We start from the raw sequence: 16453 nt of genomic DNA, 5'->3' as shown, positions 1-16453 counted from the left end.
GTCCCTCCGTGTACGCTTACTCGGCATGGCGTTGCCGTTGCGTGTGCGTTGCGATGCATACTTCCTGTTATATGTCCCGTGCGGGTTTCTTCGGAGAGGGGTTCGAGGTCGGTATGAAGGTCTGTCTTCACTGTGTTGCTGAGGATGGTTGATGCTGCAAGTCGGATGTCGGATATCTTGCCCGGTAGCTCATCTCGGATGCCATACACCTGGAGATGTGCTGTGCTGTCGATTATTCCCATGTAACCCCCCTGGGTGTTTTTATCACTGTTGGGCTACATACCTATTCCTTGAAAATTTCACCAGTTCCTTGACAGGCCGTCTTCGCTTCCTTCTGTGAAGATATATCCGCCAGTGTTTTTGTTGTCTAATCAGGCATCCACACTTGCATCCATTCGTTCTTTTCCCTCAGAGCCATGGCCACGACAATGACACAGCTTTCGCCCGTCGGCCCAGCAATAAACCTCCTCCCAGACTCGGGCTCTCTGCGCTTGCACCCTGACAAGCTCACAGCCATCAGCGAGAGCCTAGCCGTGGTACCGCTCCCACCGTCACGGCAGCCGGTGTCGCAGGTCCTTGACAAAGACAGAGAGACTCCCGACAACCATGTCACACGAGATGGCCGCCTAATCCGTCTCACAGGTGTTCATCCATTCAACGCGGAAGCCCCGCTTACGGCGCTGTATAACGATGGTGATACTCCTTTTCAGTCGTCATCCCGTCTAGTAACTTACTTCTTATGAAACAGGCTTCCTCACGTCTGTCGATCTCTTCTACGTTAGGAACCACGGCGCCGTGCCGAGAGTGCTTGACGATGAAATCTGGTCCTGGGAGCTCAGTATTGAGGGGTAGGCACAGCATCTCTCCGCCCCTTCGCCTTAGCAGTTCAGTTGACACCCTGCAGTCTCGTCGACAACCCCTTCACCATCACTCTCCAACAGCTCGTCGACGACTTCGAACAAATCACGATCCCAGTCACTTTCGTATGCGCCGGCAACCGACGCAAGGAGCAGAACACAGTCCGAAAGTCCAAGGGATTCTCCTGGGGCCCAGCCGGGCTATCAACCGCCCTCTTCACAGGCACCCTGATGGCCCACATTCTGCGCAAAGCAAAACCGCTCCGGGGGGCCAGATACGTCTGCATGGAAGGCGCCGACAAGCTTGTAAGCCTCGCGACCACGACACTCCCCCGGTAGTCACCGCGGTGCTGACACCCCCCACCCCTCGCCAGCCAAACGGCTACTACGGCACCTCCCTCAAGCTGAACTGGGCCCTGGACCCAAACAAGGGCATCATGCTCGCCCACGGCATGAACGGCGCCCCGCTGAGGGCCGACCACGGGCGTCCGCTGCGCGCCGTCGTGCCGGGCCAGATCGGCGGCCGCAGCGTCAAGTGGCTGCGGCGGCTGGTTGTGACGGCTGCGCCTAGTGACAATTGGTACCATTACTACGATAACAAGGTTTTGCCGTGAGTGCTCTTTTTTTCCGGTACTGTCTAGGGGAGGGGGCGGGACTGATTGGGTGTGGTAGGACTACCGTGACGCCCGAGATGTCGGCGGAGGAGCCGGCTTGGTGGCGGGATGAGAGGTATGCTATCTATGACTTGAATGTCAATTCTGCTGTCGTCTATCCGCAGCATGGAGAGGTGCTGGATGTCGGTTTGCGGGCTCGGGATTACGCCGTCCGGGGGTATGCGTATAGTGGGGGTGGCCGGCGGGTGACGCGTGTCGAGCTGTCTTTTGATAGTGGCAGGTGTAAGTGGACCGGTTGCGGAAGCCTTCTCGTGAATGGCTTCTCCACGATGTCTTGATACCCTAACCATGGTTGCAGCATGGCGTTTGGCCGAGATCGACTACCCGGAAGACAGATACCGTGAAGTTGACCTCGACCTTTTTGGAGGGCGCCTTGACATGTCCAGCCGAGAGACGAGTTTCTGCTGGTGCTTCTGGTCCTACAGCTTGCCAATTCTCGAGCTGCAGAATGCCGATAGCATTTTGGTCAGGGCAATGGACGAGGCCATGATGTGCCAGCCGCGAGACATGTACTGGTCCGTCCTCGGCATGATGAACAACCCCTGGTTCCGAGTCGCCATCGACAAGGGCGAGGGGTCTCTCCGCTTCGAGCACCCAACCACTTTGATGCCGGGGCCTCCTGGGTGGATGGAAAGGGTGAAGAAGTCTGGCGGGGACCTGCTCAACGGTCGCTGGGGTGAGAAGGCGCCCGGTGGATCCGACGAGCTGCTGACGCCGCCTCCGGAGGAGGAGATCAGCATGACGAATCAAGACGCGAGGAGAGTTTTCACCCTGGAGGACTTCAAGGCGGAGAGCTCCCAGGAGCGGCCGTTGTTCGTTATAAAGGGCGAAGTCTACGACGGTACTGGATATCTTCGAGATCACCCCGGAGGTGCCCAAAGCATTCTCGCTGTTGCCACCTCAGATGCCACGGAAGACTTTATGGCAATTCGTGAGTGAAAGGGACCTCAATTATGACGTTTCCAACAAGTGGCTGATTAACATATTGTAGACAGCGAAAACGCCAAAGCGATGATGCGGAACTACCATATCGGCACCCTTGACGACGATGGCCGACAAGCTCTGCTCTCCCCAGACAACGCAGAAGCCCTGTCGGCAACGCGGGCAGAGTTCTTAGACCCAAAACAATGGGCAAAAGCCGTACTCAGCGCCAAAAAGAGCCTCTCGTGGGACACCAAGCTCTTTACCTTCAAGCTAGACCATGATGACCAAGTAGCAGGACTACCCGTCGGCCAACACCTCATGCTGCGCGTGAAGGATTCGGGCACCAACTACAACATCATCCGCGCATACACGCCAGTCTCGGAGAATTCGCAAAAGGGCTTTTTGGAGCTCCTTGTCAAGCTCTACCTGCCGACGCCAAGCACACCCGGCGGCCAGATGAGCATGGCGCTGGACAAGGTCTCCCTTGGCGCGGCGGTCGACTTCAAGGGTCCGATTGGGAAGTTCGAGTATCTCGGCCGGGGCGAGGCGAGCATCAGCGGGAGACGGCGGACCGTGTCCTCGTTCACGATGATCTGCGGCGGCAGCGGCATCACGCCCATCTTCCAGGTGTTCCGGGCGGTCATGCAGGACGCAGGCGACCCGACTTTCTGCACCGTGATGGTTGGCAGCCGGCTCGAGGAGGATATACTGTGCAGGCAGGAGCTGGATGCTCTTGCTCGGCGGAAGACAGACGGGTGTCGGTTGATCCATACACTGAGCCGGCCACCTGCGGAATGGGCGGGCCTCCGTGGAAGGATTTCGGAGACGCTGCTCCGGGAACAGGCATCTCCAGCGACGGGTGGCTTGGCTCTTATTTGCGGGCCGGGGTCGATGGAGAAATCCGTCCGCGAGATCCTCCTCGACCTTGGATGGAAGGAAGATGACTTGGTCTTTTTCTGAGCATCTGTCCGACCAATGCTACTGTACAATGACATGTCTCCACTGATGGAGATAACCCGCCCACGTTGGCCAGCTTATGAACAGGGGCCGTGTTCTAGACTCATTCCTACCGAGGTAAACCTCCGTGTTCCGTGCTGTATACAGTGGGACTCTCCATAGGAACCGTTCAATGCGAATGGACTGTGCCATGGCTGTGCTGGCTCCAGTACATCCCATTGGCTCCTGTGAAAGCACCTAACCTTTAAACCCAAGGACAGAACCAGGATTTTTCAGACCAAGACAAGATCCTAGTGTAGACTCATCCATGTGGTGGGGAGGTCGGGAGTAGATAGCCAATAGGGTCGACAACGTGAAGGTTGTTTTATCTGGAGATTAAGGAGTTTAGGTGAAAGGCCTAGGGAACACTTCCGTACCTGGTTAAGGGAGACAGCGTAGGAGGACAGCTTGGGGCAGTGCCGTACCCCAAATGGGACTTTGAAACTTGAGAACCCTGCCACCCTGCAGCCGCATTGTTTGGCCCAGGCTTGGCAAAGGTCTACTTTTCTGGTTCGCCATGTGACGCCACCTGCATACCTTCAAACCGCCATTTTGGTACCCAACACCGCCTAGTAACCGGGATGTGACTGTTGTGGCGGACCAAGCATGCCCTTGCGACTTCGGGAGCTCACCGAATGCGCACTAGTCCTCCACAAACGACCCTATCCCCTGCCCCGACCCCTTCCCTGACCCCTGACCCCTATTGGAAAATCGGAAAATCAACTCTAATTGTTTAGAGGGAGACGTGGTACAAGAATATGCACTTTAAAACAAAACGAATAAAAATAGGGGGGAAAACTCCCAATGTTTCCAACCCAACAACGTGAAGAGTATCTTTTTAGCAAATGCAAGAAGATTTATTCAAGTCCTGTCTTGTGTTATTCGTATTTGGAAGGTTCTCTACACTACAATTTACGAGTTGTGCTCAGTCAAAGATTAGGTGAAGATCTTGACAGGGCCAAAGATCTTGACAGGGGCCCCGGCTGCTCCAACCACACTAATGCAGGTTAGGTGCTTGCCTGGCCGAGATAGCTTCCCCCTGCCAAGAGCCAAGCCCCCTCCACTATCGCATCGCACAAACATTGCCATGACTGATAAATGTGCGGTCTTGACCACCACAGTAGAAAGTTCCCCTTCAGGAGAATACCGTTGTTTCCTTCCTCATTCCTTTCCATCTTGGTCATCCAGCACCATTCTTACCTTGTCTACTTCTTCCTCGGCACATGCATTGTGTCGATCTTCTTCATTAATTACCTTTGGTAGCTGTTGCTACTTTTCTTGCCTACCATTCGATTCCTCACAGAGTCGGGAACTTAACCCCTCTGGACAGAGCAAGACTCGCTTCTTCCCTACTACTAATTCCCGACATTTTTTTTTTCTTTCTCTCTTTCTCATCCTTCCATTCTACCCGAAACTCGCCGTCTCATTTAGTTAGCGCAATGCTCTTCTCCCACTCCTCCTCGCTGGCGCTGCTAGCCTCCATCTCCGCCGTGGTTGCCGCTCCCGGGATGCCTGGACCAGCAGCTGAACCCGTCACCAAAGTTGTCACCTACACGCTGGACCACACCCAGACCTACACAGTCACATATCCGACGACGGTAGTCCAAACACAGCCCGTCCACCAAACCCAGACCGTCCACGTCACCCAGACCGTCCATGTCACAGACGTCCAGCACATAACACAAGTCAAGACCGTCACATTTGTCGAGAAAATTTCTGTTCCAGTCACCAAGATCGAGACAACAGAGAGACTCAGGACTGTCGTGTCAACGGAGAAGGTCAAGATACCAGTGACGGAGGTCAAGGAAGTTGTGAAGACCATCACATCCCACGTCACAATACCAGTGACACACACCCAGGTCAAGACGGTCGTATCCACCCGGCTCGAGAGGATCACAGTTCCGGTCACAAGGGTGGAGACCAAGGAGGCTGTCAAGACTGTGACGTCTGTTGTGAAGGAGCAGATCCATGTCACGATCCCCGTCACCAAGGTTGAGACGAAGGAGGTTGTCCGGACGGTGACTTCTATTGTCAAGCAGCAGGTCACCATTCCGGTCACTTCGGTGGTCAAGGAGACGATAACCATCCCGGTGACAACTATTGTGAAGGAGCAGGTGACCATCCCGGTGGTTTCGGTGGTCAAGGAGAAGGTTACCGTCACCATCCCGGTTACCCAGGTCCAGACGAAGGAAGTCGTGAAGACGGTGACTTCAGTTGTGCAGGAGCGCGTGAGCGTTCCTGTCGAAGTGGTGAAGACTGTGACGTCAGTTCAGCAGCAGCAAATCACCATTCCCGTCACGTCAGTGGTCAGGGAGGCGACCACGGTCACAGTCCCAGTCACCAAGGTCGAGACCAAGGAGGTTATCAGGACCGTCGTTTCCGTGCAGAACGTGGTGCAGACTGTTCCCGTCACAGTTCCAGTCACCAAAGTTGAGACGAAGGAGATTGTGAAGACCGTCACCTTCCTCCAGCACGCGATCCAGACCGTTCACGTCACGGTCCCTGTCCCTGTCGAGATTGTGAAGACCGTCACTGTGCCAGTCGCCCACGTCGTGACCAAGGAGATCGTGAGGACTGTCACCTCCGTCCAGCACGCCGTCTCGACCGTGCATGTGACGGTCGGAGCATACACGACGACGGTCAAAGAGGTGGTGCATGTCACTGTCCCAGGCTACACCAAGACAGTCAAGGAGACGGTCCATCTCACCGTCACGGCAAGCGAATGTGCGAGAACCAAGGGCGCCATGGCACCACACGATAAGCACAAGCAGAACAAACACAAACAGGCAGGTCAGGAGGAAAACAAGGCACATCACCACCAAATGGGGGAGGCATCGCACAGCACGAGCATAGTTGCGACGGCCAGCTCTGCTGCCCCGGCGTTGGCACATGACAGGCAGAGGATATGGTGAGAGGTTATGAGCGACGAGTGTGTGGCTGCGAGGTGGCTTGGTCGGGTTGAGTTAATTGGAGAGAAAGGGGGACAGCACCTGCAGGCAGAGTTTGACCACCTTGATACCCCATAGACAGCGTCTCTGTTGCTTACAGGGACCTTAGAAATCGAGACATACACCTTAGAGAGGTTTCCATCCCCACATTGCGCAATTGTTTCTTGTTTCGTAAGGATTTTGGTGGTGTGTATGTGCGTGCATGAAATGACAAGGCGCTTGTTTGAGAGTTGCTCAGCCCCGATCATCGTGGGGGCCCGGCTAGAGCTTCCCCACACCAGCAACGTCTTCTGATCGGACCTTGCGATTGTTACCTACGCTTCACTGCAACGTTCTCGGAGCAGCTATCCAACGTTTTAGGGGTTGTCATGAGGACCCTTCAGAGCGAATTTTCTTTTCCTTTGTTTTGATGGTTTTGATGAGGACCCTTGCTCAAATCTAGCCGCACAACCCCTCGAGCATCGACCGTCAATGGAAAGTGGTGAATGCTCATGGTGCCGAGGTTGCTCGAAAGTTGCATTTCGACGTCGTGAGACCCTAGGCTCACTTGGCGAGCCGCCTCCCGGTTCCGGCCATTTAGCTCGAATAAGTTGATGTAGTAGTCCTGCAGATCGTCGGCAGCCGCAAAATCGAGGAATGGGGCGGTACGGGGCTCGGTGAGCCGAAAGGTGCGCAGTTGGACCGCTTCCCCAGACAGCAGAGGTATGTGACGTATATGTCCAGAAGAATATTCGGCTAGATAGAGATATATGGAACGAGGGTTGCCAAGGAATTAGCAGCTGCGTCGACTGAGATCGCAACCAAGTTTGCAGCAGAAACTCGCGGGCAGTTTCGTGGACGAGGTAGACCCGATTCCAGATGACTCGCACAAAGTGGCCGAACAAAGCCTTGATATGGTTTTCAAAGGGAAATATCAAGTCATATTCAATTTCGTCGAGGGTTTGAGACGGTTCAGGCAGCCCGGTTCGGTCAGTGGCTCCAAATTGGTTCAGTTTGCGGTGATACGGCTGTACGACCAGGGCAATGCTAAGCTCCTCGATGGGCATCGGCCTAGACGCTTCCAAGATGATATGAAGCATCTTTCTTGCCTTTGGTGCGTCGGGACGTCCTCCGAGCAGGCCACTATAGATAGCGTAGATATCGTGGCTGTCCAGAATCTGGTCTGGCTCTCGTCGAGATGCACCGGCCTCGACTCTCTCCTTTGGCAGCCGGAGAATGAGTGTCACCCAAAGAAATGTTCGATCAGCTCGCGAAATGAGCACGTCTTGAATGTCGGAAAGGAGTTCAGATGGCAGAGATAAACAAATCCGAGGTAGACTTGCTGAATTGCACCGCAGAGTTGTACGAGAAGGCCATGACACGAGACTTGGGATTGGTTCCTGGGATGCCGTCTCGGAGCCAGTTGAAGCCCGTAGCCTCATCTGTCCATGTCTTGGAGTAATTACTGGCTGTTGAGTCATGAATCGCGATGATGTCGGTGTTAGCTGTGGGTGTTTACGAGAAGCCACACAAAGTTGACAACGGCTAGCCATAGATCCACGCAGTATTCGTTACAGATTAAGTCAAGAAATCGCTGTTCTAGTCGCTGAATTTGGCTGCGAAACCGGGTATGTTCGAAACTTATCTTTTGGCTTCCATAATCGGTGCCTCCGAGTCCTCTCCCACCGATGTCGCCCCATCCTCCTCCCAAAAACCCAAAGCCCACATCGCAAACTTACTCCTCCGCCGAATCGCCGCCCCATAACGCATGAACACCGGCGGCACAAGACAAAACACCGTCGCCATCACCGCCAGCACCGTACCCGCGTAGTTATACCCCATCGCCTGGTACATGTGCGGCGCAAACAGCGGGAACGCGGCGCTCAGGGCGCTCCGCAGCAGGGCCATAGCGCCGAACCCGCTGGCGGCATACGCGCGGTAGGTGTCGGCCATGTAGCCGGCCAGGACGACGTCGAACTCGTTGAGGGCCCAGCCGACGAGCACGAGGCTCGCGGCGGGCACGCCCCAGGGGACGGAGGAGCCAGCGGGCGGTACCGTCCAGGCGAACCACCAGAGGCCGACGGCGAGGGCGGGCGCGCCGAGGGCGAAGCCGATGAGCTTGTCCTCCGGGGCGATGTCGGCGGTCTTGCGGTTGCGGAGGCGCCGGTGGTCCCAGGTGCGCGTGAGGGCGCCGAGGAGGAGGCCGGCACCGATGGCGATCCACGGGATGATCTGTTGGGTTCGGGTGAGGGGTGGGTTGGTGTAGGAGGCGAAGATGGGCGGGACTACCTCGGTGAAGAGGTAGATGAGGGCAAAGGCGACGGCGGAGAGGAGGGAGACTGTGAAGACAATGATTTCGGTGAAGAAGAGGTGGACTGGGCGGAGGACCGAGGTTCGAATGAAGGTCTGTAGATCGGGCATGTCGTCCGGGGAGGAGGTTTTGAGGGTAGTGTCACCGGTCTGTTTGCGAATCTTGTCTACAGTGCGGCGGAGGATGAGGGAAGGGCGGGACTCCCGAAGTGGGAGGAGAAAGACTGCTGAGACGGCGCAGACAATGGCTGAGATGTAAAAGACCCAACGCCAACCGAGGGGAGGGATGATGTAGGCGCTCATGATGGGACCGACGACCATGCCAAGATTGGCCGTTGTCCCCCAGGCGAATATGAGCCACACTCGAGCGCGCGAATCCCACATGTCTTCGATGCTGCCGGCAGCAACGATGCAACCGACAGAGGAGAAGATGCCCGTCATGAAGCGGCCGATAACGACGCCGGCCACAGAGGGAACAGCGCCGATGAGGCCGCAGAAGGCAGCGAAGAGAATCCCGCTGCCGATGTATAACCACCTGCGGCCGAACGATTCGGAGTATGACGGGAACACCAGGCCCCCAATCCCTTGGCCAATGAGATAACTGCGCAACGGGAGCAAGCGAATTAGTGGTCTGGACCGGCAAATAAGGAGGACGACAGACAAGGCCCTTACAGCGATGTGAAGATGAACACAGTAAGCGTCCGGTCCAGGCCCAGCTGGTTCTGGGCTTGGTCGCCGGCGTTGGCCTAGAGACAGACGTATGTATTAGTGCCAGGCCCTCCCTGAAGTCGTCAGGCAGGTAATATCGACTTACCCCGGCAGTACTCACGGCCGTTCTGGGAAGCCATTAGCCTTCAAACATCCCCAAGCGGGTTCACCACGTTGGCCGCCAACCTCTCTACCTACTCAAAGAAGTCGACGAAGATGATAATCCCTGTGTCATACGCTTTCCTAGAAAAGGACCAATTCCTGGGATGCAACCGACTGCCTGGTCCCCATGTCACGAGACCATTCGAGTCAATCTGAAGCCCATATTTTGCGGCTTCAACCCGTGCAATGGTTGGGGGCTGCGTGCGAGTGGTAGCTTGGGGCGACGAAGCCTCCTTTGTCTCTTCTTGTGTTACTTGGTCTCGGAGTTTCATGGCTGCAAACGGGGGGACGGGGGCCTGGGGGGGGAGGGGGGGGGGGGGCTGTTGGTTTCCGCGTGATCGACTTCGGACGGTGTGATGTCAAAGGGTAGAGTCCTGGAGTGGGAAAGGAGGAACGAACGCAGATGAACAGACAAGTCTTTGGTGAATAACGTTAGCAGTGAGAGAAAATGCGCAATACGGGCTGAAAATTGAGGGACTGAGATGCTTACCATGCAGGGCGGGATCGGTAAGTTTCTTCCCCTACCCGTGCACTAGCAGGGGTCGCACCCGACTTTGCGGAGCGGGTTTTCCGTAGCGCCCTGGTCGGTACCTGGTTAGGGGGAAAACCTAATGCACGCAACCGGAGACCTATGCATCTCCACGTGCGCTAATTGCCGAAGGTTGCGAAATCTCAGGACGGGGCCAGGGCCAGTTGCTGATTTTAGTAGACGGAAGTTTGTGGTGAAGAGAGCTGCTACATAGGTAGAAAGGGTGTTGCTCCATGTGTCTTCTGAACAGCTTGTTATGTCGGCAGGACCGATTCCGCACCAATGCGCCTCTTATCGAGGATCTACAGCCAATCCACCGCGATTTTCACACATACACTAGACACACACATCAAGATCATCGATTTTCCACATTCCTGCGTCTCTAGTGTATTGCGGCTGACGATGCGACGCCGTCGCGAGAAAAGGGTAATTGTCTGATTGGCTACAGCTGACAGGAAGGGCGGCCCGTAATAGCCTGTATTACAGCGCTCCAGGGCCACAAAGCTTAATTTTTTTGGGTGCAGTCACCGAAGAAAATTTTTAAGCCTCTGTGACCCTGAAGCCCTGAAGGTCGGCTGCGATTCTTTCCCTCTTTCTCCGGCACCGGTAGAGTAACGTCCAGGCCGAAGCTCCCAAGGCTTTAAGTTACGTAAAATTCTATTGACTCGGCGGAAGCACGGCCAGGTTGGTTCCATGTAGTTACAATGTAGTTACATCGTCCCGTCGTATAGCCAGGAATCATACGGATAGTTCGTGAGTCGTAGAATGTTGGGTAGCAGGTGTAGTCCCGTTTGGGTGGGGGTGGCGCTGCCGGGCTGGTAAAGTGGTGGAAATGGAACAGTAAACCTCAATGTGCCCGCGCGTCTGGGCATCTCGAATTAGTACGCGAGATTTTCAAGGAGCAAAGGTTCCTGTAACCCCTTCCTCTGATCCATAGTCCGAGTTACCTGAGAGGCGCATTCATGGCTCGGCTGAGTGCCCGCCGCATAATGAAGCGTGAGAGGCGTATAAAGCTCCTTCCGGCTGGAGGTTAGCCCAGGCTGACCAAGATCCATATCTCGTCAGACCAGCTTCAGGAATCTGTTCGTATCGCCTCAAATGTCCGCCGGGTCTTCCCTCATTATCCTTGCGGCTTGTTCCGCGCTTGGCCTATTATACCGCTATCTTGAACCCGCAATTCGACGATGGGTCAAGTCAAGGCTCCCCCACAAGTGTATGTGCCGGACTCGTGGGATCTTGGTAAACTGCTCAGATGCTCACCTTTACGCGACAGCTTCTGGCTTGCCAGCAGAGCCACCTCTGTGGACTCGGTAGGAACTTCCCAGTCTCTACAAAGTCATGCCATCAACCTCGGGGGCCACTCATCATTAACCATCGCCCTCGCTCTAGTAAACGCATCGAAACCACCCTCTCCCCCGCCACCTGGCAACGCCAATCCTACGAAGACTTCCGCGCCGCCATGCTCGCCACCGACCCCGTTCCCTTCCCCTGCGTCTACGCTACCAAGGGCTTCAAAGCCTCCGAGCACCGCTACCTCTTTCTCTCATCGCCGGACCCCAACAACAAGCCCAACATGCGCCTCCTCGCCTCCGGCCTGCGCGAGTATGTCGAAGCCGCCACGGCCCAGACCCTCGGCCCGCTAAACGCCCTGACTGTTTTGTTCCCCCGGCCAGACTCCCCCGCGTCTAAAAATGAAAAACACCCCCTCAGCACCCTTGAGGACTACCACGCCAACCTCTGGAACCTCCTCAACCATCTCGCCCGCATGGACACCTCACCCTGGCCCGCAGACATCCCCCCCAACACATCCGACCCCCTCTGGCGCTTCTCCTTTGCTGGCCAGGCCGTCTTCGTCGCGGCCATGACGCCCGCACACCAGGCGCGGCGCAGCCGGTTCTGTGGGTGCTACGCGCTGGTCCTCCAGCTCGCGGACAACTTCGATGTGGTGTTTGCCACCCCTGCGAGGAAGGCTGGTGCGATAGGAAAGGTAAGGGGGCTGTTGAGGGAGTTTGATCTGGTGGGGATAAGTCCCGAGTTGAAGGATTACGGGGACAAGGAGGGGCGGGAGGCAAAGCAGTACTTTTTGATGGATGGGGATGAGGGGGTGGGAAGTCCGTTTGAGGTGTTGGGGAAGTAGGGGAGAAGATACGTGTGGAAGGGAGAGCTTGGTTGGGACTTCATGTAGAGTTCCAGCCATGCTATCTATCTTAGCCAACGGTCCGATACAGTCTGGGATAGTAAGTCTGGATCTTGCTTTGGTTTCTTGTAGTGGGCGGCACGTTTGTTGGCTAAGAGTACCCTCGGCCGCTCCCTCTTCCAGGACCGCTTCTCTACAAAAGATTGGACAAATTCTGAATGACGGCCCTGGTAAGAGAGATGTCGAGCGTATAAAAAAGGGATGTTAGAGACAAGCAGCTCTATTTATGGTGTGGGGGCTGCTAGGTGTAGGTTGGATGCAGCGCTATATCTGATTGGGAAGGGGGCCGGGGGGCTTCTTTGACTCGGAATGGCAGAGCAGGAGTGGACTAACTCTTCCGAGAGAGTATGCGGGGAACACATTCCCGTCACGTCGCATATAATAATTATCCGCGCAACCAGAGGTCGATTATTTCCCCCGGGATAGGTACCGTAGTTCCCCACGGGCGGTAAGACCAGCATAATCGACAAAGGACGACTAGGGTGCGGTCTAGATGCGTTCCGGCAGGGGTTAGGAAAGTGTAGGCGAACGGAATATGTATCTAGACTTTTATCAATGGCTATTGTTCCACGCCAGTGTTCCACTAATAAGTTTTTCCGCCCATGTTCGTTTGACCCCGCAAGGTTCATACTACGCATAATAACTAATAACCCCTAATCAACCCAAATACAAGGCAGAAGTGCGATGTTGGTTGGACGTTTAAGTGCCTCTGCATCCTTCGGTGGCATTCTCGTGGTGTGAACTGCATCTTCTTCCGAATATTCTCTGAATCACCGAAACTCTCTGCTCTGAGCTTCCCTGTCAGCGGCAGGCCTCTTCTACAAACAATGATGAGTGCCATGGAGGTTCTGCTATCCATCGTGGACTTGGTCCATCAGCACTGGCTGTTTCTGATCGTCGGCTTGGTATCATCGTGGCTATTGGCTAATCGGTATCTGACATCTCTGAGAAAAATACCAGGACCATTTCTCGCGTCATGCACGCGTCTCCCCCGGTTCTTCGCAGTCCTGCGTGGCCGGCCTCATGAATGGGAACTGAGGCTGCATCGGAAGTACGGTCGAATAGTGCGGACGGGTCCAGATCTTGTGTCAGTTGGCGACCCAGCGGCAATCAACCTTATCTACGGTGCTTCCGATAAGTTCAAAAAGGCAAGAAATCTGAATATCAACTCAACGAAGTGGGTTTGTTGTCGGGATCTGACTAATGAGAGAAGTTTAGTCTCCGTTTTACATCCCATTCATGGTTTACGACGATGAAGGGTTGCTTCCAGATCCATTGGTTCTATCAGACAAGACACTTCATACGCGCATGAAGCGAAATGCATACAATGCGTACTCTATGGGGTCCATGCTACAGTTGGAGCCCCTTGTGGATGGGGTCACCGAACGGTTCTTCAAATCGCTCGATAGCGTGTGCGACTCCCTTAGTCGGACGTGCGACTTGGGGGAATGGTTACGGTTTTACGCAACCGACGTCATCTTTGCTGTCACCTTCGGCGAGGACCTGAACTTTATGGAGAAGGGAGACCCAATTGGAATGATGCCTGTGCTCGAATATGTCATTGGAGACTACGTGGCCATCGTAAGATAGATTCCCTTCGTTTGCAAGCGTCGGACACTCAATGATTTAACGATTCATATTGTTGGTAGGTTGGTCAATTCCCATGGCTTCACAAATTCCTGCTGGGTAACAGGCTCGTTTCCAAGTTGGCCCTCGGAAACAACGCTCTCGCCGGTGCCCCTCTGAGCCTGGCCCAATCGCAGGTTGAGAAATTCCGAGACAGAATGACAGCAGGAGTGTTGACAGGCCCTTGCACATTCGTCCAGAGACTCTTGGAACATCAGCAGACCCATCCTTCTTCCATCACGGATCGCGAGCTCAACACCCACGCATTTGGGAATATTACCGCCGGCGCGGACACCACGGCAATCGCCCTGCGGACCATCATGTTCAACGTGGCAAAACATGCAGATGTCTATCGTGCTCTATGTCACGAGATCCGCGAGGAAGCCAAGCTGACGCTTCCCGTCTCGTTCAACGCTGCCAACGCCCTGCCGTATCTTGATGCGGTGATCAAGGAAGCCCTTCGCATCCACCCACCTAACGGGGTCATGTACTGCCGAACTGTTCCGCCGGAGGGCGCCATGATATGTGGGCAGTACATATCCAGGGGCACAGAAGTGGGCATCAGCCCTTGGGTAGTCCACTACGACCCGGAGCTATTCCCACATCCTGAGAGCTTCCAACCACAGCGCTGGCTGTCCTCTGACGCAGAACTGGTGGCGCGCAGAAAGAGGTCCATCTTTGCTTTCAGTGCAGGCTCGCATACCTGTCTCGGGAAAAATATCAGTCTGATGGAGATCTCAAAGTTGGTTGCGTCACTGTTGGTACGGTATGATGTCGCACTAGAGGATCCTCATGCGGAGCTGTCCTTCAAGTGTCGGTGGTTCACGCCCCAGAAAGGTTTGGTGGTGAAACTAGCCAAGCGAGCCTCCTGAGAGTGTCTCTCTACATATCCCCTCTAATTATGCGTTATATTAAAGGTTACTATCCAAATAGCTGCGCTCGTTGGAAACAGGGATTCATTACCTTGCAGAGATAGGCCCTAAATAAATATCTACTGACATCGTACCCTCTCTCCATCTATGACACAACGCAAACCTCACTTGCACTCGTCAAATCCTCCCCGTCTCTCTGGCGGTCTCTTCTACAGCTTCATTGAACCGCATCCCGCTCAAACACCTGCCATGCTAAGGGCACATTACCGTCGTACTTCTAGAGGCAGATGGCGGCGGTGACAGTGTCCTCGACTGATTGACAAGTGCCCTGGGTGGAGGTCGGGAGGTGACAATGCGCTGCATCAGCCATCACGGCGCAGCCCTTGGAGGCCGATAGCTATGTCAGGATGGGGTCCAGCCAGAGTAAGTTGTTCGCGACTCTCATACACGGAGGATTCTTACTGATAGCTTCCCCACAAATGGGCATCCGTGGCATCCTATCTTGTTGTTTCCAGCCCCGTGGATATTCTTGTCATTGGTCTGTCTGCCTCCGCGCTAGTTTATCGTCGGTCCTGGAATAAGACCTGATTGGCCCCAATGATGCTGGGGGCCACTTCGAGTAACTTCAACACCTATTAAGAATCTGTCTGCCTGTCAATCTTGGGAGTGGGAGGAGCACCTATCTTCGAGTGCTGGAGATCGTTTTCCAAAACACACCTTTGGTAGTCTCCACATTTTCAAGCGCTTCCAAGAAGACGCCTCTACTTTTATGAGGCTGGAAGTGGTAACATGGCACAATCCACGTCCAAGCTATCGTCCCACGGATTCCGGTTTTGCAACTGGGCCGGGCCCGGCGAGGAGGCAGCCACCAAATTCGGCATCAGCCATGCTGTCGTCGTGCCTCCCAACATACGCACCGTTATCGTCGGTGGCCAGATTGGGGTCAAGGACGACGGGACTGTGCCCACGGACCTCGCTGAAGAGATTACCGAAGCGTTCGACAACGTAGAAAGGAGTCTGAAAGCGGCTGGCTTGGGGGACGATGCCTGGGAGCATGTCTATTCGGTGAGTCTGCTGGCCATGTCTTGTCTATCCTACCACGCCTGGCCAAACGCCCACCTACTCTGCGACCCGCCTACATCACTAAGTCCACTTTTGACGCCACTAGTCAGCAAGCATACAGAACAAAGAGAGAAAGAGTGAAACTGACTTTGTTGCGCATGGGCAGATTACAACGTACGAGGTCGAGAAAGATGGCCAAGGCATTACCGAGGTGGTCTTGCCAATAGCTAAGAAATACCTGAAAAAAACCAAACCTGTGTGGACGGGCATAACGGTCAAGGCTCTTGTTTTTCCCGGGCTCCATATTGAGATTACAGTGCAAGCTTTCTTGCCTAACTCGGACATTGTTGACACTATGGACCCATGATCGTGGGTAGGAGTTTGCTGTTATCACGTTTTAAACTTACACTTCCTAGTTACTAGCTCTCACCACGAGACTGATCAAATACCAATAGCTAAACATTGGCAATATTCCATTTCATAGACAGCCTTAGCTGCTGAGATCTTCCCATCTCGGTACTCCTGGAATCCTTCTGGGACGGCCTGGATACCCCCTGGAAGATGCGTGACAGTATTGGGCGGGCTTGATGTTCCCCTCTACGATCCAAT

The 16453-nt window shown here is 54.7% G+C and overlaps 6 protein-coding genes across 6 annotated transcripts; 5 read left to right on the top strand and 1 right to left on the bottom strand.

Annotated features, from left to right (window-relative positions):
- Positions 1 to 416: 416 nt before the first annotated feature.
- Positions 417 to 3415, top strand: QBC33DRAFT_562328 (nitrate reductase; the record flags this gene model as incomplete). Its single annotated transcript, XM_060430202.1, has 7 exons — positions 417 to 693; positions 749 to 848; positions 905 to 1163; positions 1232 to 1467; positions 1530 to 1753; positions 1830 to 2462; positions 2523 to 3415. The coding sequence occupies 7 exons, from the start codon at positions 417 to 419 to the stop codon at positions 3413 to 3415; spliced, it is 2622 nt and encodes an 873-aa protein (XP_060280222.1).
- Positions 3416 to 4535: 1120 nt separating this feature from the next.
- Positions 4536 to 6533, top strand: QBC33DRAFT_548506 (uncharacterized protein). Its single transcript, XM_060428859.1, has one exon. It carries the CDS (start codon positions 4891 to 4893, stop codon positions 6361 to 6363), a length of 1473 nt encoding a protein of 490 aa, XP_060280221.1. The 5' UTR covers positions 4536 to 4890; the 3' UTR covers positions 6364 to 6533.
- Positions 6534 to 8019: 1486 nt separating this feature from the next.
- QBC33DRAFT_596297 (major facilitator superfamily domain-containing protein) lies at positions 8020 to 9830 on the bottom strand (the record flags this gene model as incomplete). The annotated part of the gene is made up of 4 exons (XM_060431874.1): positions 8020 to 9289; positions 9361 to 9434; positions 9503 to 9524; positions 9595 to 9830. The coding sequence occupies 4 exons, from the start codon at positions 9828 to 9830 to the stop codon at positions 8020 to 8022; spliced, it is 1602 nt and encodes a 533-aa protein (XP_060280220.1).
- Positions 9831 to 11185: 1355 nt separating this feature from the next.
- On the top strand, positions 11186 to 12379 carry QBC33DRAFT_518176 (YqcI/YcgG family-domain-containing protein; the record flags this gene model as incomplete). Its single annotated transcript, XM_060426232.1, has 5 exons — positions 11186 to 11300; positions 11361 to 11397; positions 11477 to 12220; positions 12299 to 12324; positions 12357 to 12379. 5 exons carry the CDS (start codon positions 11186 to 11188, stop codon positions 12377 to 12379), a joined length of 945 nt encoding a protein of 314 aa, XP_060280219.1.
- Positions 12380 to 13123: 744 nt separating this feature from the next.
- QBC33DRAFT_596294 (cytochrome P450) lies at positions 13124 to 14782 on the top strand (the record flags this gene model as incomplete). Its single annotated transcript, XM_060431873.1, has 3 exons — positions 13124 to 13432; positions 13503 to 13865; positions 13934 to 14782. 3 exons carry the CDS (start codon positions 13124 to 13126, stop codon positions 14780 to 14782), a joined length of 1521 nt encoding a protein of 506 aa, XP_060280218.1.
- A 672-nt stretch (positions 14783 to 15454) lies between these two features.
- Positions 15455 to 16312, top strand: QBC33DRAFT_548505 (Endoribonuclease L-PSP/chorismate mutase-like protein). Its single transcript, XM_060428858.1, has 2 exons — positions 15455 to 15847; positions 16011 to 16312. The coding sequence occupies exons 1-2, from the start codon at positions 15572 to 15574 to the stop codon at positions 16209 to 16211; spliced, it is 477 nt and encodes a 158-aa protein (XP_060280217.1). The 5' UTR covers positions 15455 to 15571; the 3' UTR covers positions 16212 to 16312.
- Positions 16313 to 16453: the final 141 nt, after the last annotated feature.

Source organism: Phialemonium atrogriseum (assembly GCF_030411735.1).
Source record: "Phialemonium atrogriseum strain 8032-3 unplaced genomic scaffold QBC33scaffold_27, whole genome shotgun sequence".
Classification (NCBI taxonomy): Eukaryota; Fungi; Ascomycota; class Sordariomycetes; order Cephalothecales; family Cephalothecaceae; genus Phialemonium; species Phialemonium atrogriseum.
This window is presented reverse-complemented; position numbering and strand designations above follow the sequence as displayed.